This window comes from Microchirus variegatus (assembly GCF_963457635.1).
Source record: "Microchirus variegatus genome assembly, chromosome: 5".
Taxonomy (NCBI): domain Eukaryota; kingdom Metazoa; phylum Chordata; class Actinopteri; order Pleuronectiformes; family Soleidae; genus Microchirus; species Microchirus variegatus.
The window spans coordinates 15,230,468-15,253,871 of NC_139806.1; the positions used below are offsets into that span (position 1 = coordinate 15,230,468).

Consider the following 23,404-nt stretch of genomic DNA (forward strand, 5'->3'; position numbering starts at 1 on the left):
ATGAAAAATCATGGTGATGATATGACATCAACCCATTGCAAATGGAACTATTTTTAAATACATGCACCATAATTTGAATCTACTGTGTATGGCCCAATGGAGTTGAGCGATGAGTGGACATCCTTCGAGCAATAATGATTATGGCAGAATTGTGAATGCAGTGACAACACACATAACAGTCCACGCCTTTTAAGTATGGGTAGTAGCAATGACTACAGTCATACCACTAAAAATGTTGCTGGTTATAGCAGAGTCGGGGAATACCATAAACACATAGTAAACAAAGACATGTCAACATGTGGGATCCATTTTACACACCTTGTCATTATTGAGTTTTCTAGCAGCTGTCCAGCTCACAATCACCTCACACCTCATAAAAGTAACATAGTAAATGGTTAGTTATTCCAACAATCAAAAGGTTTTTTAAGTTAGTTTTAATTCCTACATTCCTACAAAAAAAAAAGATACTTTGACTATAAGTGGGTGAATTCACAAGCTGTTATATGAAGACCAGTATAGTTAAACATTTCTCTGTATGACTGTAGTGATGGTATGCGGACAGTACCACACGTCTAATGAGCTGGATTGATGTACTGTATGCTGTCACATGAATGATATACAATGTTTTCTGGTCTGTGTTCTTGCGACATTGTTTTGCATTAGTGCAGACACTGAGCCCCCAGGAATCTGAGAGAAGAATGTCTGTGGGTTTGGTTGAACTAAATCATAACATGAAGTGTAAAATATATAAATAAGAACATCAGACACAACAAATGGGCATCATGAGTGTTTACTGCACCACATGCTGCCCCAGCTGAAAATAGTGTGATGGAATTTTTTTTTCTTATTCAAACGACACGACATAAATGTTGGTAAAGAAAGAAAAACTTTATTATTTCTCTTACAGAAGTCAACCATTACATTTTAGCATACTGCAGTAAACAAAAAACAAATCAAATCAAAGCTTTCCCACAGTTAGACAAAGCATCTGAGGAAAAGATGGCATTCAAATATCACACCATACATACAATAATAAAGGTTTATATCAAAATGATCAAATTGAATTCCCACATTTTTATGAAGGCACATGCTGCATTAAACAGGTTAAAGCCACCTTCTTGCATGCAAGAACTGACGTTTATCCAACAGTCAACTTTGGGGAAAAAAATTGAATCCACTTTGGGTTAAAATCAATCAACTTTTAACACTCTGCTCTTCAGAGGTTAAGTTCAGACATGCCATTTGCATGTGGGAGTCAAAACATACCTCAGCAACACACACAGTCCCACAAATCACCATAACAAGCAAACAAGAAATAAGAATTAAAAAAAAAATCAATAAACTGGAATAATAATAATAATTATCTTATCAAAAGCAAAAATTTTGAGTTTCCACACAATGAATAATGATAATCATTCATGTCGCACTCTCTGCATCCAATACTCACAGACACACACACACACTCAAATTCTCACTATTTATCCAAACAACTTTTTTTGCCTCTCAGCCTCCTCTTGTTCGCCTCCTGAGTAAACCTAAGTATTTCACTGTGAAGGAGTGTGGGTGGGCCTGGGGCCATTTCTTTGAAACATGTACAACTCTACTGTTAAAGACCTGACACTGAACTTGTCTTTCTAAGAAAATGCCTGGAGGATGGATTAACCCGAAATCTCCCACCACCCCATGTTTGTCTGAGTGACGCACAACCCCCCCTTTAGACCCTCGCAGGACATGTTAAACCTTTCTCACTCATGCAATTTCTGTTATACTTATAGGGTAAAGCAACACAAGGCATTGCTTCCTCCCTTAATGTAAATAATTCTGAATAATTGTGATGGGTCAATGACTTCTTACAGGGAGAATTCGCATTGGGAACCTGTCCTTTGCACTCCATACGTTTGGTGAGTCTGTAAGAAGTCAGTGACTAAAAGTGCCATCATTCACAGCACTGTCAAGAGTGATGCTGAACCTCACTTCAATTAAAGAGACTTGAAGATCGTCCAACAAAAGCTTTCGCTATTGTGTGTTTGCATCAGCGACAATGAGTCCAATCGCTTCATGTTAAAGCTCTATCAAGAAGTGGCCAACAGGAGGAGCTGACAGACCCCCCTCTCTCATGTCACGTGAAAGCAAAGAACATTTACTGATACAGTAAAAAAAAAAAAAAAAAAAGATAGAAAAAAACAATTCAATGTTATATATTTTAACAGTTTTCTGTCAAAGTGCACACTTGGGGTTCTAAGTTACAGGAGAAGGCCAATATGTGTCCAAAAAAAGAAACATTTAAATACAGGTTAACTAATAATAAAACTAATAACAACAACAATAATAATATTAATAATAATAACAAACACAATTATATTCACAGCAATATCTCTATAGTCTATCAACACCAAATGTAGTAAAAGGTGACTTTTACTGACCATAAGCTACTCCATCCAAACTCCATGTCACTCAAATTGTGAGGTATAGCACTGCTACACACACCAACTGCGGACTGTTAAACACATCAACACAAACACACCTGGAGGTATCTATGGTATCCCCCCCCCACCCCAGGGTTACATGTAAGTGCACAGGTGAGAGGTGCCAGCATCAGCACGAGGAGTTCTGTTAACTGACACTAGTCGTTTTGTAATGCTTGCGCTGGAACTCCGTGACAAACCTCCGTGGCTCCAACACACATTCAAAAACGAGTCATAAAAGTCGCATACATACAAAGACGCATGCACACCAAAGATGCATGCCACTTATTCAGAACAGTCTTCGAATTTGATCAACAAAGGCTTCTCACGTCTACAAAACCACACACAAGCCCAGTACACCGATCAATCGACACTGACATGAAACAAACTCACTAAAGCTACGGGTAATATGATTTAAAATATTTAAAAAAACATGTATAACTTACAATACAAGAAAAATAACAGTAATGAGTGAATTAAGAATAATTATAAAAATAAAGCTATAATGTAGATCAGTAAATGTGAGCTGTGACACAGCTGGAGCAGGAAAAAGGGAAACACATGGGGAAGTGAAACTGGGTGGCACATGCAGGGATGTGAGAGATAAACGGAAACAAGAGGGCAGCGATAGCAGTGGCTCTGTTCCAATATTTTTGCACAGCCTCCGCAGTTTCTCTCCTCTTTTAACTCTAGGTAAGAGCAACTTGTATTTATGATGAGCAGCTGGCTGACTGTTAATCACATTTTTACAGATCATTTTTTTATATCAAGGAGAAGATCTGTAAATGGAGGACAGTGCTTTTTTTTTTTTTTTTTTAGACTTTTGTCTCAGTGCTGTGTTGTACTCCCAAATCGAGTATCTGCAATCGAGGTTCAAGGTCAGATTTCTGGCCTGACTGATCATCTTTCAATCAAAAACAAAATCAGATACTTTTTCCTTCTCCTCACAGATTATTCTTGGCTTTGTATAGATCCCTTTATGTTATTGTTTATCAGCACAATCTGTGATAACTCAGTTCTCACACCAGATCTCAGGGGGAAGTTACTATGCACAGTAATCAAAGCACAAGGAAGTTGATTGTCAATCAAACTAAGTGTTTATAACCAGTATCACAGTAAAAAACAAAAAAAACCAGTACCGTTTCTAGTCTAAGCTCTTTCCTTTTTAATAATTTTAAGTATTAAATCTATAAAACATGTGGCATTGTTTGTTTTCTTTGAAAACGTGAACACATATAATTGCAGCTTATGAGGGAGAACATTCTGAGCAAACATTTACTTATATTGCTTACTGTTCACTGTTTTCAACCATATACCAGGGACCCTTTCAGCCAATCAAGGCTCAGGTTGTAATCAAAAGACCTATGGACTACATGAGATCCCGTGATGTAAATAGATAAGGACTATGTAAGGAGTCCGGACCTCTGTTTTAAGATATTTTAAATACAATTAAATCTGACTGGTAAGCTTTATAATTTCCAGTTTTCTTTGTATCTGTTATATGTGACACACCGCTCACCAACCTTGTGCAGTTATTACTAATGCAAAACAAATCTGCCATGTAATCTTACTTTATCTTAAGTTGGAGGCAAGTCGTTAACTTTGTCAGCCACTTTCACAGAAGGTCAATAACTACGGTGCAGTTAACAGTTAAAGATTTACAACAACACACTGAATGTTGCTACATGATGCTGTGGGAAAAACATAAATGTGCCTGGTTTAGAGAAGACTGTACTTTTGTTTGTGTTGTAATGGAGTGAAAGTAAAAAAAGAAAAAAGCTTCCGTTTCAAAGAAATAAAGTTATAAAGTTCTGTACATGTGTGTGTGTCTTTGTGCTTGTTTATGATCAGGGCCTGTGATACTTGTCGTTGTAACGGTGGATGGTAACGCAGCCGTGATAAGAGATGGGCCGCGGCATGGCCGCCACTCCTGTGATGATGCCTGTTGCCGGGTCGTAGCACAGGATGGTGTCTGTGGCTTCACCGCTTTCCCCTCTGCCGCCAAGGATGAAGATCTTACCGTTGCACACGGACATGCCACAGCTCTCCTGCAGATAGAGAATAGAGGTTACGGCTAGTCTGACAGTTTGAAATCAGTTCCCACTGTATTTGCATATACTTTATTATACCTGTTTGTTAAAAGTGTGAACCACATGTATCCAGTAGTCTTCTATGGGGTCATAGCAGAATATGGATTTGGTGAGACCACCGCACACATAGACCAGGTTGTTGAGGGACACTGCTGTGATGCAGCGCTTGGCGATGGGGATGTTGGCCCGTAGTAACCAGGTATTTGTCTCTGGATCATAGCACTGAACCTGTGATATAGAGTTATACACAGTTAAATGTGTTATCATGTGATGAGTGGAGTTGTTGGGTAGAACATTTGAGGCTTGAGAGACAGAAAGCATTTTTGAAATAGTTGCTTTGTGAACAACATAAGATCCCCCTTCACCACACTCTTAGAAATCAAAGTGCTAAGTAGAACCATATAAGGTTCTTCGGCTTGTCCTCATAGGAGAACCATTTTTGGCTCCAGGTAGAACCTTTTTATAAAGGTTCCACCTGGAACCCTTTTGGAGGGTTCCACCAAGAACCCTTTTAAAACCCTTTTTAATCAAAAATGCATTCCACTGCTGGGTGTTTGATAGATCAGACCTGCTGTATGACAGAAACTTCTAAGACTATTCAAAGTGCAGCCTATTTTAAATACACGTGTGGATTTGTTTCCCAACCCTGTGATTTGTCTACATTTCCACATCACTCCTGTCTTTAAGGTGTAATAACTGAGACAAAAAACACACACATCACGTGTGCTTAATTGTGTGGTTGGGCAAGTGCACATCTGTTTCCCACCTTGTCTGAACACGTTTCGTCATCAGGGCCGCCTCCAATAACAAAGAGCTTGCTGGCACAGCTGGCAACGGCAGGAGAGCTGACGGCCTCTTTCATCGGTGCCACCTCTGTCCAGCGGTTGGAGAAGGAGTCGTAGCACTCCACGCTGCTCAGACGACTCTGGCCATCATAGCCACCCACGGCATAGACCTGAGGGCAGACACACAAACATATATTTAAATTAGAAGAGTTGTAAGTCCCAGATTGGACCATATGACATCTTTTTTACACGGTCAGTGGCATAACACAGTATCTGATACAAGAAAGAGGTTTGTATTTAAGCTTTCCAGGTTATGAATACAACAGCTTCTACGTCAGCACTTAAAAACCAGTCTGTCAGGTACAGTTAAAAGATGACATGCTGTTCCTCAACAACCACCATTACCCCTAGGTCCTCCTTGCACTTCACATCCGTAAACACTGCCGTGCATCTCTGCAGGCAGTGCTGAATTTGCATATCTTGAACTTGATCATGACTCCAACTGTATTTAACTGCCAGTTGCATTTTACTACATTAATAAACCATTCTAAAATTCATGCCCCAAAGACGTGTGTTGACATATGCCAGGAACAAGGAAAGGAAAAAAAAGATGTATGAAGAGGAAAGAGGTTTTTAAAGAATGTTGAAAGGTAAAGGGTTCCTGAAACACTGCCACTTCCTGAACAACATACCACAAACATTTTTGGGAGGGAGAACATGGGTAAAGGATACACAATGCGTAACATTATAGTAAACAGCATAACACTGCTCATCAAAATGGTTGGTCTTATGCAACAGAATGAAGGTATACATCTGTAAACAATGAGAGCGAGAGAGAGAGAGAGAGAGACAGACGGAGAGAAGGAGGAGAATATGGCAGAACAAAAAGACAGAAGTGGTTGTTTACAATCAACACCTGAATTTGTGATAGCACGACTGCCTTTTTAAACCGGAAAAACTAATACTTGGAAAAACACCTTCATGAAATTGTTGAGTCATTCTCTGTAGTTCCTGTTTTCGCAGACAACAAATCAATCAAGGAACTGACAGAACGAGAACACCGGCACATAGAACATCTGGGTTTTTTGTTGTTGTTGAGAAAGCCAATAATAAATAATAATGTGGATATACTGTTATAATAATGAGCACAGAAACAAGTGCTGAGAATATGTTTTTACATGTATGCAGACTATAACTTTGGTTATATTATTGGATATATTATTATAAGTCTCTTTTGTAACAATCTCCTATACCTAAGGATACAAGTGGCAGTGTTCTTTGTGGAATATCCTAGGTGCAATACTCTTCTGCATTCTTCTTCATATATTGTGAATTGGCTCTTTAATGCACTGAGGATATCCAGACACTAGCTTGTTTGAATACACTAAAGGGGGTTGGGGGAACCATGAACATGTTGAATATACAATAAAGGCACATTTCACACACAAGAGTGATGGTGGTAGCACATATTCTAAAACCACTTCATGTACGTGGCTATTGCATAAACACCAGGGCCAACTATGGCCACCTTTATACTAAACTTTAATACTGACATTGGCTGAATATGGCAGACCTGACAACAGAGGAAAAATAGAGCTGATAATCACCACCCCCACATCGATCCACATCGATCTATCGATCTATCTATCTATCTAACCGAACAGCCAAGAGGTAAGAGGAGGTTACTGCTTGGAAAACAACAGCTGAGTGACTTCAGGGGCAAAAACAACACAAGAGTTAGAGAGAGAGCGTGAGAGAAAGAGAGAGAGCGAGAGAGAGAGACATTATGATCGATGAAAACACTCGTCACCATGTGCAGCCATAACAGGGAGAGGAAAACATGTCGTGACCTATTTTTTTTTATATACTCCATGGAAACAAGACCAGTCTGACAGAACATCACAGAGTGTAGGACTCTACATAAAAAAGTATGTGTATGTATGTCCTAAAGCGTATATACTTATTATTATTTTTACTACTACTATACTTTGGAGAGTTTAGACTTAAGAATGGGGCAAGGAGTGAATTATAAAACCTAGTTAATCTTAGGTCAGCAAAATTACACTATAGTAAAACAAATACAAGAGTACATGCTTGTTTCAGAGGCTTGTTTACCACACGCTTGACACTCAGGCAAAAGAGTTCCTCTTCAAAAGGGGAAATTACAGACTGAATGAGGAAATGACCGGTTACAAATCCAGTGGGAGGAAGGGGAACTAGTTTTTTTTTTTTTTCAAAGGAAAAACGACATTAGAACCTGAAGAGGTGTAGGTTCATGATATAAAAGGGCACATATTGTCTGAAATCAAATCAAAGAAGATTCAGTGGAAAGAAAAAAACAAAAGAGAAGAAATGAAATACCAAACACAACAGAGTTCTGCTGAAATATGATAAAACAAAGAAGAGATTTTGTAAGGAGGACGAAAGACAAACAAAACCACATGTGGTTGGATACAAGAGCATCTCAAGGGTCAACTTGAAATGGTGTAAAAACTGTACAGTGCTTATTTACAGTAACCGTTCTCACTGGTAACTCCAGCGTCTCAGGACTTGGACTTGCAATACTATCTTCATTAAATAAATGATCTAAATCATCTACTGTGCCTTCTTATTTCATCAACAAATCATTTTTACATAAGAGTTGAGCCAACGACAGCTCATGCACTTTAAACTTGGCTCCTTATTAGCTGAAGATGAATGACAGCCATATCAGTCATGACTCACTTAATTACAAACTTTTATAGCTCCAGTGTGACAGTCCAGCTGATTTCCTCACTGTTGTGGAAGAACAGTGACTTAATGTCTGATTCCACATGTTTGTTGTTTCTCCGGCAAGGCAACAAAGGATCACGGGTGTTTTGAAGTTGTGGCGAATACTGTTAAGACAGGCCTCAAGCAGATACCAAATAAACTAGTTTTGCAGATGATCAGATCTTTCCGATCTTGTGAATAAAGCATTATTGTAGCCCACAGCTTAAGAAGAATCAAGAATATTGCTTAAGTCAAGACAGTTGTCAGTATGGTTGCTCCTTTTTTACGCAACAGATAATTACGGTTCAAAAACTTTTCATGAATTAAAAAATCTTTTGTATTAACAGTGGCCAACATCTCCATTGTATTATGATGGTCTTTATAATTGTATATCCAGTAAAAGAAAGTTCTGTACGATAGACAGACTTGACTATCTTGTTTTATGCTGACTTCGCAACCGCACATTAACTATAACTACATTGAAATGATATTTAATGTATTTCTTTCCCTTAGGGCATGGACAACCTCATACTGTATACATTTATGCAAACCCAGTGATTGTTTACTGGCTTATCAGTAGTTTGCATCACTATGTACGGTCACTTCAGGCTAATGTGATTGAGAAGGAGACACATACAGCATGATACAGCCATGTAGACTAAGCTAGTTCTTAACTTAGAAAGTGTGAGTTGCTGGCACAGACTCCATTAGACTCCCACTGCCCTCACACAAGAATGTCCACCTGGTCCTGTGCTACAAACTGTAAATAGTAACAGGTCAAAAGTATAAGCAGTGATCGAGGATTGATGGCGGCTCACATTTCATAAACACACTAGTGTCAGATCTCTGTGTACAGTTACAGCACATAGGGCACAGGGGGACAGATACTGTATATGACTGCAATGGTTTCAAATAAAATGCAAACTTCCCTCACACTGCTCCAGGATGAGCTAGCAACAGTGATTTACAAACCTCTGAGCCACAAGAGAATCACGCGGACCTTCTCAAAATATTTTAATACCTTATCTCCACTTCAAGCTGTAATCAGCAACACATATGGTTTGCAATCAAATCTATAGAGCACAATTTCGGGGGCGATTTCGGATATTATTTTGCGCCAGGAGGAGCAAAATAACAAATGTGGGGAGGAAAATAAATACATTCATGCATACTTCTTGCAGTCAAACCCTATGGACAAAATTTAAGACCTCATGAAATTGCAATTAAGACTTTTTATTACTTTTTAAGGGCCTTAATTTTTCCAAAATTGATTTATCAACTTTTAATACTTTTTAAGACCCAGCAGACACCCTGTTGTCACAAACACTGCAGAGGATCAATGTTAAGTAGGAAGCAGTGTGACTGCCGTGACTAGACTAGACTAAATCGAAACCAACACAATGTGCGCACAGCCTTTGGTATGTTTAAAACCAAATTCCTCCATGTCTACAGGTAAGAGAGCTTGCCTAACAGTGACATGAGACATATAATGTCAAAGACATGACTCAGCAGTGGAAAAAAAACCCTTTCAAACAGGTGACTCCAACGCATTTTCTCAATATGTTCTACATGTTCCCTTCTGCACTGTTACCAAGTTAACACCAGGTAATAGTAGAGTATGATGCTCTGCATTGTTCTAATATTACACAGAAGCACCCCTGACTCACATATTTAGAGAATGGATTCTAATTTGCGTGATAGAGGGTTATGACAGCATGTATTGTAACGGAGCATGTAGAGAAGGTCACATGACTGCACGCGACTTCAAGTAAGTTAAGGAAAGGCTCAGGCTACATCTATATTACATTAGGTTTTTAACTGAAAACCTATAACTTCTGTTCCAGATACACCTGCCATCAAAAACAGAGATTGAAAACACTGCTGCGTCAAAACTCAAGAGCAACATTTCAAGGTGGACGGGTAGAAACGGAAAAGTTTGGAAATTATTATGCAGTAGCCCGTTGCAGTTACATATTTTACGATCTAACCATTCATATGAATGTAAGTCATCCTAAGTCTAACTTGATTAATTGTCGGTACTTTTCGGAGAGGGCAAGAAAAAACGTGTGAAGCAGCTGGTTAGTGGCATGATGACACCATCAATGTGCGAAATCTGACACTGAATCATTAATCAGTTGAGGTTCTCATGAAGGCTAGATCGCAGTCTCTCCTCACCTTGCCTAGTAGGACACCCATCTTGTGTCTCCATCGGCCTTTGTTCAGAGAAGCCACTCTGATCCACAAATTGAGCTGCGAGTTGTACATCCAAACATCTCTGCCGTTGATACGACCACCTGGAAACACCAAAAGACAGAAATTTTTTTAAAAATAATTTTTAGATTCACATGTTCAGCCATGTTTCATAATGTTTGCACAACCATTAAATGGGCAACACGTAAGGTGTGCAACTACAGATTAAAGTAGAACTACGCAGCATTTTTACCCTGACGGAACAGCTTCAACAGAGTCATTGAAATGGTCTCCACTGGCTGGTTTTCCGCTAACAGAGAGTAGGGGACACTGAACTAAAATCAGTGGTCTCACGAGAAACACAAATTGCTTTACGGCACTACGCCTCCCAGCCAGGTACCATCTATATCAAGGCTGCGAGGGTATTATTTTAGACGTTCATCGCGGCAGAGTCAGCGAAAAAGAAGCAGAAAAAAACTGTTGTCGGGAGAAGCAAGGAAGAAGAAACAAGTGTCTGACGTGAGGGGCAATAAACAAGTAAATATCGGAGCAACTTTTTTGAAATGGAGAGAATAAAATGAAAGACAAACAAAAGGATTTTGGTGGGTGGTTCGCTCCAGGGGGGTAGCGTCAGTGGTGAGTTTTTACGACAGTGAGAATAAAGCAGTAGACACAAGGGGGAGCTCCATAGACTTGCAAAGTCCCACTTTAAAAACAGACTTGAGGTTGCTGGATAGTTTTTATGAACCCAGAGAAACAGTCCATGAAATGTATATTGTAAATAAATAATACTGTTATCAGTGAAGCCAGTATTTCAATTGAATGTGTTTCTGTAATTTCTGATGATCTGATTTATTACATATAGTGCCTTCAACTTTCATTATTTTGGACCATAATCAGGCAGCTTAAAGAGCTACAGTGCCTTTATAGCTGAAAGCTATTGTCTCTGAACAAATATGCATTGTGAAAAGTTGTGGGAAGAAAAAAAAAACAGTCACCAGACCAGGATACCGAGACAGGTAACCTAGACACATTTTTAACAAGAACTGTCACATGTCCCCTCGCCCCCTCTCTCTCTCAATAAGCCTCCCGCCACTCAGTCACTTAAGACACACCTGTCTATTCATTCTGTACAGACAGACAAACAAGACAGATCCTTGGAAAATATGACAAAAGAAGTTACCATTTCAAATGGACAGATAAGTTAAAATGTAGGTTGACTGTCCATAGAGCAATATTTCAGTGAGCACTTTATTGTAATACAGAGCATATAGGGTGGTTATGTGTAAATACAGTTGTCTAGACCTCCTCTTTATTCACATGCACTCAAAGCAAGAGTTGTACAATGGCTGGCAGAAAGGTAAGATAGGTGCGGACATTGATTTTGTTTTGTTTTGTAGTGTATAATTAATGTTCATGAAGGTAATTAATTGTCAGCCTATTGAAATTATACAGTAGAAAAAGAGCATGAGAAGGAAGTCATCTACAATGTGTGTCTGCTCAATAACTGCAGGAGAGTGCGAGAGCCAGACAGTCTGCTTCCACTGAGGCGTCTGTTTTTCAAGATTTGCATAACGGAAACACCCTAGTGGGTGGATGAGCTATTTCAAAAAGAGCCATACTCTTTAAGACACCCCTCAGAGAGATTTTTGTTTTCATTAAAAGCTTTGGTTTGTCCCAACAGCTTAGATAGGGAGGACCACAGATGCTAATCACTATGTTTTAATAATAACTAGCATTGGAAGACTTGTCTGACAGCTTTTTGAAAGCTGCACGCTCGACTATTGTTGCATGTACTTTTATTGGAAATGCTGAGGATCCCGCTGCAGTTTCACAGAGAATCAGAAGTTTTTGCACACTTCTCAGAACCAATACTTTTGATTTATTTGCCACCACCACCACAAAATTAACATATTATATTAACAATGGTTAAAACTATTTAATTCTGCAGCAGTGTGAGTAGAGCTGTTTGTCTCTCTCTTAACCTGTGGGTTAGGGTACAATCAGACCGTTAAAAAATAGTATTTTGTTCTTGTGAACAGACATGTCTTTAGTGTGTATTTGAATACAGAGCAGATGGGGCCAGATCCAATTGCATGTTTGGTCACGGGAGACACTCAGGACACAGTTGTACTTCACGCTGTCCACTGACAGATGTTAATACTATGTCTGAACAGGGCTTATAATAGATGTTACTGTACTTGTGACTAATAAAGACACATTTCTGTGACAAAAGCACATGTGTTTCACCATTCACATAGGTGAAAACAGATGACCCAAATGTCTTTTCTTTCCTACAGTGGAAAGACATTGTACTTTGCGAGATTAGATCATAACTCGTGTCTTGCTGATTGTAATCTAAAGCACTCCTGGATTCAAAACATTTCTGTGTTAATCCAGTGATAAACACTCTTGACAAAGTGGCTCTTTATAATGGATGAAAAACTGCAGTGGTCAGAGACACAGACTTAGGACAGACTTGTGTACCCAACTAGGCCACATCATATTTCAAACCACAGCTAAGTGCAGCTGTGCGGGAGGCTGGAGGTCCTCCAAGGTATTTGAACCAGTTCCTATCATGAGGAGAGGGACAGACAACCAGACAGACAGACAGACAGACAGACTGGAGGCATAAGTAGGAATGCATTCAAGAAAAGACAAGAACATTTCAGTTGAGAATGAGGGATTAAATGTATAGACACCATAACAAAGGATTATTGGACAATGAAGATAATAACGCTCTATGGAGTCTGTACGATAATATAAAGAATGTACTGTATGTGTGTCAGAGAAGTGCGGAGGGAGGGATATGTTGACTTTTCCATGCAAAGCTTGAGGGTTAGATTAATGGTCACACGTGAGGACTTGGCACTGTGTGAGTACAAGCACTGCTCACGCTTCATGTTTTCACTCTTTGGTTTTTGTCAAGTAGAGTCTTGCAACTCATATGCAGCATGCATGAACATGAGTGTCAAGTACTGGCTTGTGTATTTTTTATAGGAAATAATAATAATAATAATAACAAAAAAACAAAACCTCACAAAACTGAATCTTCTACACAGCATATTTAAAAAAACAATGTTTACTTGGCAACAGCCTTAACGCTGACTTCATTTGTTAAAATCAGTGATGCAATAATGAAAGCCTGATTCAATTTAAGCATTCAGGCCCCACTTGGCCTGTGTCTTATTCAATTTAAGTAATGTTTCTCTACAGGAGGCTCAGGCCCCATTTGGCCTGTGCTTTGTTACAAAAGTGCAACAGCTTTGTCAAGAGGCCATGAGAGATATTGATACTCCAGATTTACTTTAACTTTCCACAACACAACCAACTGGCATAGTCTCAAATTGAAAAGGAGTCGTTGGGTCTTTGCATAAAGGGGATCCTTGAATGCTGCTGAACAGACGTAAAAGACAGTGAGTCTGATGACTGCCCAAGAGAATGAGCAAAGGAGCCAATGAGCCATCAAAGGTCACTCTCTAAAATGTGCCTGAAGAGTGCATCCAGATGTCGATCTAATATTTTCCTTTAGTTCAAACTCACAGGCCAAGAATAAGACTAACAAAGGCAAAGAGCCAGCATGGAGTTTCCTGCCACACCATCACAGATAAGACGGCAAGTCAAGCACGGACACACTGTCCACACATGTCCCTTGAGTAAATGTTTGTTTTTGGACATGATGACATAATCTTAATATAATGAGAAACCTGACTTTATATTAAAAAACAGTGTAACAACGTATCCAGGTGTCAATAACTCTCTAACTGAGGCTTAAATATTGCAGTTTGGCTTCTTTTATGTACAAGCCATGGGTAATATCATGGCGTTGAGTAGTTTTTGTAACAAATGTAGTAGGGGCATTACCTGACACCAGGATGTCGTTGCGAAGCGCACAGACTGCATACTCTGACTTAGTGAACTCGGGCAGTTTGGCCAGCGACTTCCACTCTCCTGTGACGGGGTCATAGCATTCAGTGTATGGCAGGTTGAAGCCGCCCACTCTCTCACAGCCGCCCACCACCACAATCACCTCAGAGTAGCCTGTTGACCTGTACAGAAGAATTGGAGGGGAAGGGCGGACAGAGGACATGACATGGAGATAAACAGATGAATCAATACAGGACTGTACATGGATGGATCTTGCATCTAATAAAAAGTAGCATTTATTTATTGGCCAATGCATAGTCTGTGAAGACATAAAAACACACCTTGTCAGAATAGACCTTAGTGTTTTTGCAGTGCTTAAAAAAGGAATTTGGGCAACATTTCAGAAAGGCAAAGTTTCTATGAGCTGACAAAAACACAGATGGATGGCTTGATCTTAAATGCAAAGGTAGGAAGTTAATGATAAGGTAAGCTCAAATAAACAACATATTAGTTAGGAATTTTAGGTAATAACTCTCCTGGATATTTACGACACTCGAGTTTGCAGGTAAAGGGAAGGTGTGACTTATGTGAACTGTGTCACAACTACATACATTTTCAAAGAAGAAAAACTCAGATTTAAAAAAAAAAAAGAAGAAGAGGGAATTCAATTCCCACGATACCAACTCTGCTGCTCAACACATACCTAAGGCTTGACCACATTTCCTATGACCAGCTAATTAACTGCAGCTTCTTTTCTTATTGTGCCTTTCTAGTTGATTTTACTATTATCTGTTGTTTATTCACAGAGTAAAAGATTCCATATATATACAGTGTATACTGTACATTCACACACGCATATACAGCATTTATGTGTATAGATAGGTACATGTAGACAGATAAACAGACAGGAAGACAGGCAGCCAGACAAACAGACAGCTAGTCTAGTCAAAGATAACGTGTATTTGTGCACGTGATTAATTAGACTCCAGAGGCCTCCCAAGAGAAGAGCAGCACAGGTGTAGACACAGAAAGGGGAGAACTCTGCATCTGTTTTGAGCGGGAGAGGTTTTGGGCCTTCAGGGCAAACACAAACAAGAGCTGAGCATGCTCTGAACAGATCTGCCTTGATACTCGCACAAAAAAAACCCCTGAAATATGTCACACATCCAGAATAAATAACGACTGGCATGGCTCCCATTTCAACCTTTACATCAGTTTAAACACACAACGGCAGCTGTCCTGCAGCCTGTTGTGCAGCAGGCTACCAGATGGTGTCTTTTGTCCTTTATCGAACATTGCATTGTGTAATTCAGCGGGAAACGCTTCAAAAGATCACACTTTGAACTCCACACTGTATGCAGTGTAGAGTGATTGGATTATTGTGTATTGTGCGTTTCCATAAACTAGAAATAAGTATGGGTGTTTAATTTTTTTAAATATAATTTTAAAAAAAATATTGACCTTATTACTTGTAGATCAATGCATCTATTTCGGGCTATAACCAAAACCCATGTATATTAGTAAGGTGGGTTAAACTGACAAGAGTCAAGATTTGACGACTGGTCCTTGCATCACAATTTTTTTTTCCAGTCTGCGCATGAACATACCCTGCCTCTCTCATTATAATTTCCATTTCAAAACAGGGCTACAAAAAACCCAGCTCAGTCCATGACACACTTTCCCGTTCAGCACAATAACACTCCCTCTCTCCCACTTTCATACAAACACTAAAAGGAGAGGCACAAAGTTCATGCACAATCATTCATGTGACTTAAGAGCAGCATATACTGTGAGCATATTATCAGACTAACAAGTCATACAACATTCACAGGTAAAATATTGTGTGATAGGGTCAACTAACTGCCAGGTTCATATTGTAGATAATATCTAGGTTAGATTATCCTTCACCAGTCATCCTCATAACTAACAGGTCAACATTTCAGTTACCTGCGTGGACGAGTTCTGGGTGACATCATTTCATTTCCAAGCACGTGGTAGCGTCTGGCCTCGTGGAGAAGCTGATAGCACTCTGGAGCATTCTGGATGAGCTGGTCTCCTTCCACTGTCTGGACAAAGTAGTTTGGGTGCAGAAGGGGCAGGCGCACATGGTGCAGCAGGGCCTTCAGCATCGGCCTCCTAATTTCCACACTGTGGTACACCCATCGCATTACTGACTCAAACACTACCTCCTCTTTGCCTACAGACAGCTCATCACTGTTAATATACTCTTCCAGCTCTTCTTTGTGTAGGTCAAGGAACTCCTCATGCTGAGCCACCTCTGAGAAATTGGCCTGGGCATAACTGCGGCAACGACTGGCTAACTGCTTCAGAGAATGGGCATCTGCAAACTGCTGGATGCCCAGGCAGTTACAAGGGTCCAACTGGTCCTCCAGGAACTTAGCACAGGCATCTCGCAGTGTCGAGATCTGGAAGAGGCTGGAGGTCTCAAAGAGGAACTGGACATTCTCAGTGGTAATCTTGGCACGGCCTGTGTAAACATAGGTGAGGAAGGAGTCCATGGCCTCTGCCAGGATGCCATTGATCTCCACCAGCATCTCGCGGCTCTCACGGTGATCATTGCAGAACATGGCTCTGAAATAGGAAGAGCATGCAGAGAGCACAGCACGGTGGCAGGGGAACTCGCGGCCCTGCACGCTGATGACCACATCAGTGAATAGGCGGCAGTCACGAAACTCATTGAACACCTGCAGGATGCCATCGGAGTGGGATGCGCCAGAACAGAAATCCAAGACCTCTTGGCTGGCTAACGTTTTGGGATCAACCTCAAACACCTTGGAAAACAACAAGAGGGACACATACTTGTTAATATTTGATATTTAGATACTTGAGACCAAAGCTACAAGAAAGAAATTATACCAAACCTTGCGTTTGACAGCTGGTGAGTCTCTGATCCCAGAGTCCTCTCTGATTATCCTCCGGCCCAAAATCAACACCATTGCTGCCACCTTCAAAGAAGACCTTCTCTCAGGTTTAAGATCACCTGAGGACAGTGAGCAGGATCAGCTCTATTAAAACCATGCTTTAAAAAAAAAAAATAAACTTCTCGAGGCATTTCGTCATCATGAGGTAGGAGAAAATGTACAATAATCATGACATGACCTACTTTGCTTACTTGTAGCACAAATTGAGAACATTCATTGCATGAAAACAAAGCCTTCAAACCATGAAGCATGTGTTTAAAACTTGTAGAAAACACCCGACTCCCGCAGACTATGTTGTGCCTGCGGGGTAAAGCTAATTTTTTTTAAGAAAACAGTTCCAAGGAAGGAAATCTGAGCTGCACACAGATCTGCGTGACACCTCCTCGAGCTCATCACTGTTGTGAAACAGTTGTGCCTGGTATAACAAAGGGACTGACGATGGTAAAGAGAAACAGGCAGCAGGGAGAGAGGCTGAGCAACGGTTACTAGAGGCCAGCCTACATGTCAGTCAGGTTTGTTTTGAAAAGGCTTGGGGGAAGGGATGCTATCAGAAAATGCATAATCGCTATTTGAAATACAAGTGCCAAGTCAGGGCACTGGATAACCTCGAATTAAGTTTAATCTTAGTCTTAAAAAACAGCTGTCTCTTTCAGAATAAGCTTTTAAAGCAATTTAACCAACATTAACAGTCAGTTATGCTCTGTTCACGTCCATAAAGGTGGTCTCAAAAACATTGTTTGTATGTCAGGAGATACTGTATCATCATCAACTTAACATTGAAATCTGTTATCTATGGCCATATGGTCTAAATTTGGCAGCAGGTCTGGCCTTTGCTTGTGTGAGGTCATTGATGTTCGGTTATTTTTAACTTTGTTTGGCTTAGCCTCAGTAGACTCAGTACGATTCACGTGCAATATAAACGTCAGCAGCATCAGCAACTCACTTAAGCGCCGTTTAACAGCAGACAGGTTTATCCAGTTGTGTCTGACGCATCAGATTTACTTTGTGACTAATAGCAATTGAGCAGGAACAAAAACAAAAAAGGAATACAATAATAATAATAAAAAAAGTTATGACATAAAATATTGTTTTATGTTTTCTTTAGCATTATTTCAGCTTATCCATGCAACATAACATTAAATAAAGGACTTACAACCAAATAACAACATACACAACACTATTACAAATAATACAAAAACATATTTGAATAAGAATATCTAATGATCAGTTATGGACAATCAAGGTGACTGGGTGGCAACTATTAATCCATTAATTGGTGATTGTTCAATGATTAAAAACATTTCTACTTTGATAAATAATGAATCTGTTTCAGTAAGTTGTTTGAATTCCATGTTTTGGGGTTAAGTGATCAATTGTTTGAGTGGGCTATTTAATGAAATACAAAAAAACCCAGATAATCTGGTTGCAACTTAATTCACGATCTATGTGTTTATCTTCTATGACAACAGACTGGTGAATATGTTGTTTTTTTATTCTCAGGTGCCGAAAAAACACATTGACATTTTGATTATTATTACATTAACAGCTAAATGCAGCTCCATCAGGTCTAATGTAGAGTAGAGTCATGACACCAGGTAGTGACAACACAGGTAAAACCACCACCATCTTATCAGACAAAGGAGACTTGCCTCGTGCCCACCGTTAACCCTTGACAACACGCACTAAAAACATTGACGGGCCCGCTGCTTCAGCCCATAAACTGTCACAAATCCTCACAGACGGTGCGAAATAACTGTACATTCATATTTCATAAACAATAACAAGGTCATTTTGTCGAGGGTAAAACGTGTTACCTTGTGGCGAAGTTTCCCGGCGAAGCGTCCCTGTCGGTCACAAAGTGAGAACAACAACAACAACAAAAAAAAGTATGGAGAAAGATGAAAACTCTGTCCTAAAAAGTTAAACCTGGAGCTTTTACCGTGTTCTAATAAGAACAATTATGAAAAAGAGCATGTCGGGCTGGAGTACAGCCGAGACATTTTGACTTTGAGTTGATGACAAAAACAAAGACTTCTAACAAGCTAACTGTAAACACTGGACCCATATATACATGTCAGGAGGGAAAAAAAAGAAAAGAAAATCCAGCCCACTGCGTCTGCTTGCTGTAACTGCCGGTGCATTATGGGTAATGGTGTTAAATTGAGAGTGTAGCAAGCTGATGTTTACCTGAAAAGAAACTCCATTTCCCAGGCGCCTCGGGTTCTCCACGTGGCTGTCCTTTGTTTGCAAACAAACGCAACACGAAGTAGGTAAAAAGTTCATAACAAAAGTGGCAGCGGTTGAGCAATACTCGCAATACAATAGATGGCTATTTGTGTGCAGTGTAATGAGGCAGTTAGCGAATCAGTGTCACACACAATTGACGAGACAACGTAGGCAACATGTTATTACTCGATAATTCAACAAACATCTTAGCATAAAGGTGCTACATAAACATATCCGCAATGTGATCCTATGGACATGTAAAAACAGGAGGAAACGCCAGTTATTTCAGGTGGAGGAGGAGCTTTGCTGGACTGAATCGCGTCACAACCCTCCTTACACGAATGCAAAATAATTCTCAGAGCTCCCAGCTGAGTTCCATGAAGTGGTCCTAAATCATAACAAAAACATACTTTCGTAGCTTTTGAGGCACGTGTTACTACTTCAGGGGTGAATATTACCCTTTCTACACGACTTATGCAGTCACTACACACTACTTTCACTGCGTCCTAGTTAAGCAACACTTTGGTTGCATTTGAAACAGTTTAATAAAACATTGAAAGAACACAGTGTACTGTAGATTTATTAGGCCATACATTAGATATGTAACTGTGTACTTGGTCTTAAATAAAGTAATTACATCTGCTCACACCCAGGCCAAGTTAGGCTATACATCCCTTTTCGTGGAATTGGAGGTGCGTCAATCAATCTTCATTCTTCAGTGTCACATCTGTAGCTTTCATCCAGTTATGGAAGTAGTGCAGCAATGAGTGATGCTTGCTATGAGTTTTCCTTTTGTCTTCATGAACCTATGTACTTTGTGTAAAGGGGGTCAGGAAGTGTAGCAGCTGTTATCTACGACAATACATTCCAAGACAGAAGTATTCCATTAAATCTCAGTAAGGATTCATACTTATAAATCAGTTGTGGACTTTTGCTGGTGTTGAGTTAAAACCGCACATCCTCTATGAAAAAGTTTGAGTTAAAATGTGTCAGGGAAAAGACCTTCTAAACGTGGTCTTCAGATCGAGACCAGTCTCGGGTCACGACAACACTACGCATCCACAAACATCCTCACAAACAATAAAAGGAGAAACGATCAGAAACAGGATGAATGTTATGCAAAATGCTCCAGAGAGGAAGTTCATGCAACCATGGAGATTGGTAAGATAAGCTGCCAAGAGCAAACATCTTCATGGAAAACTAATAAAGGAGTCACAGCAACACAGAAACATTTATATATCGTTATAATTTATAGTAGTAGATTGTCAAGGATATTAACACAAAAGTGGCAAACAATGACAATTGTTTGGATCCACCTGCAGATGCAGAACGTGTGCAGAGGGTTATTAGAGTCATTAGTGAAGTCAAATGGTCAACAGGTGTCAGTATGTCTCTCCTTAAGCATCCCTGCTCTTTTTAAACAGGAACAGGAAGACATAATTCTGTCTCTTTCAAGAAGTGTCAGTGTGGTGAAATGTGTCAGGGATGATGCTCCCAGTACATCTGGGAAATCTTTGATATCTGAAGTGATGACTCTCAAAAAACAGGGCACGATGTTGCTGGAAGTAGACTTTTTTTTTTGTAAAGAGGAACAAAACACAAGAATCTGTGGGACTTCCACTCTCTGTCTGGACTTCAAGGGTTAGTCTGAACCTCTAAGGACAACATCCAGAAGTAAGGTCACCAAGTATGATGTATACATGTGCAGAGAATATTTAAATTTTTAACCAAGTTGTCACACTGTTGGATTTTATCTTTGTTTTTTATCCCCCCCCCCCCTTTTCCTCTTTTATTAATTTGGACCAGTCTTATCTCATGAAAAACTCTAGTATTGTGACAAAGGACGTGTACAATAGAATAGTACACTCTGTACAGACATGGCAACACTCCTTAGTTTGCTGCAGGAGAGAACAGGCAGTGAAATGTGTCCCTCTGCTGTTGGACTGCTGTAACAGTCACAGATGGCACATGGCAGAGAGAGAAAAAAAACAAAAAACAGTTCCTCCTGCCAGTATGACTCATGACCACACCTTCCTAAATGAGGTTCTGCTTCCTCTCCGTAAGTGCTTTAAGTTGCCGAGTCAATTGACCATTTGTTAATGACAGATAGGAGGATTCAGACAAACAAGTCTTAAAAGCAAATGCAGTAACATGCTTTGTGACCATGTTCATAAACGCTTGAGGCAGAACATCGAGTTCCACATGGCGATCTGACAATGATAATAGAATACATTAAGTCCTCTACGGTCAACTCATAAAAAAACAATTCTGGGTTTTTGTTCACGGAATCATAAAACAGCGGAGGATAGAGCTTCAAGTTATATTTAAAATCCTGACTGATTCACAATCGTGTTCAAGACTAATATATCCATGACATTTCTGAATTGTCTTGTAGCACCTAATATTATTTTGAATATATAAAGGAGTCATTTACAAGAGATATACTTTGACAAATGAGTCACAACTTATATTCAGTAAAAACTCTGGAAAAAAGCCTCTAAATTTACTTGGCGGGCCAAAAAACAATACCTACACTACTGGTCAAAAGTTTGGGGTCACCTATACAATTTATGTGTTTTCCATTAAAACTCACATTTTAATTAATCAAAAGAGTTGCAAAATTAATAGAAAATATAGTCAAGACATTGACAAGATTAGAAATTATGATTTTTAGAACCAGCAAAACTGATGGTTGCTGGAAATTGGCCTCTATACACCTATGTACATATTCCATTAAAAACCAGACGTTTGCAGCTAGAATAGTCGTTTACCACATTAACAATGTATAGAGTGTATTTATGATTCATTTAACGTTATAGTCATTGAAAATATGTGCTTTTCTTTAAAAATAATGACATTTCTAAGTGACCCCAAACTTTTGAACGGTAATGTATAATAAATACAAGTTAAATAAATATTTAACTTGTATATCAGTGATGCCATGGAGGAGCTTAAAAACTGACAGTTCTGATGAGGCATCATGACAATGTTGTCTGGCTGACACTGCAGTGTCGATGCAGCAGCTGCATTAGAGTATTGGCGATCTCCCTGTACCTCAGCCCATAGAGGTACGGAGCAAACGCCCTGGGCAGCAACATAAAAACACACATATTCACTGTGCTGATCCACACACGGGTATCTTGACTTATGTCTTTCCTCTGGAACAGGAAGAGCTCCAGGGTGAAAACAAAGCCAGGGGCAAAATAGAGCAAGAGCAGAACCCCATGAGCCAGAAGCGTGACCCTGGCCCTGGAGAAGCGGCTCTGCCAGATGCCTTGAGCCCTTGTTACCATGTAGAGTCGAAGGTAGCAGTATACAATGAGAATGGCACAGACGAGTGCGGCGATTAAGAAGTAGATGTGGACCCTCATCATGTTCTCAAGCTGAAGGAGGCCGAGGTTGACGAGAACCAGGCAGACAGGCAACTTCAAGTGGGGATTTTCTCTCTCCTCTATAATGACCACAAGGATGAATGGACACGCAGCTGCCAGCATCCACACACCCACCAGTATCCAGTGGGTGCGGGATGGAGGAAGAAGGTCGTGGTAATGGAGGGGCCAGCGGACAGCGACGTAGGTGTCGACCACCATGAGGGTGATCGTGAGGATGGCGCAGCAGTAACTGGTGACAGTGACAGCCATGACCAGCTTGCACACAACCCAGGGGATCTGCACTCTCGCAGCATTACACAGCAAGGTGATCAGGTTGAGGATGAGGAATAGTACGTCTGCCGCCAAGGTGTTGGCCACCAGCAGGTAACGCGTCTCCTGACGCAAGGCCCGCGACAGGAAGATGCACGTCAGGAGAACGGGGTTGGCCAGCAAGGTGGCAATGGTGATAAGTGCAGTAGGAATGAAAAAGAATTCCAGGTGCCACCTCTGCAGACTCTCAACCCACTCCTGTGTGAGGTTTGTGATCAGAACTGATGAGGATGACATTTTTTAACGAGGTGTCTTTTATGTCGTTATACTTTCTCCTGCAGTTTCCTGTGGATTAAAGGAAACAAAAGTCACAATTTTACAGATGAACAGTGAGGGCCCTCTTTGAGATAACCGCAGTGCACTAAAGCTATGCAAATGAATCAAGGC

The 23,404-nt window shown here is 40.1% G+C and overlaps 2 protein-coding genes across 2 annotated transcripts; both read right to left on the minus strand.

The window, feature by feature from the left end:
* Positions 1-906: 906 nt before the first annotated feature.
* Positions 907-19,127, minus strand: klhl24a (kelch-like family member 24a). The gene is made up of 8 exons (XM_083889849.1): positions 18,905-19,127; positions 17,031-17,149; positions 16,096-16,940; positions 14,146-14,330; positions 10,267-10,385; positions 5,322-5,510; positions 4,595-4,783; positions 907-4,513 (listed from the first exon to the last, which is right to left on the minus strand). The coding sequence occupies exons 2-8, from the start codon at positions 17,103-17,105 to the stop codon at positions 4,313-4,315; spliced, it is 1,803 nt and encodes a 600-aa protein (XP_083745975.1). The 5' UTR covers positions 17,106-17,149; positions 18,905-19,127; the 3' UTR covers positions 907-4,312.
* Positions 19,128-22,294: 3,167 nt separating this feature from the next.
* LOC310927255 (putative G-protein coupled receptor 148) lies at positions 22,295-23,254 on the minus strand (the record flags this gene model as incomplete). Its single annotated transcript, XM_083889549.1, has 1 exon — positions 22,295-23,254. One exon carries the CDS (start codon positions 23,252-23,254, stop codon positions 22,295-22,297), a length of 960 nt encoding a protein of 319 aa, XP_083745675.1.
* Positions 23,255-23,404: the final 150 nt, after the last annotated feature.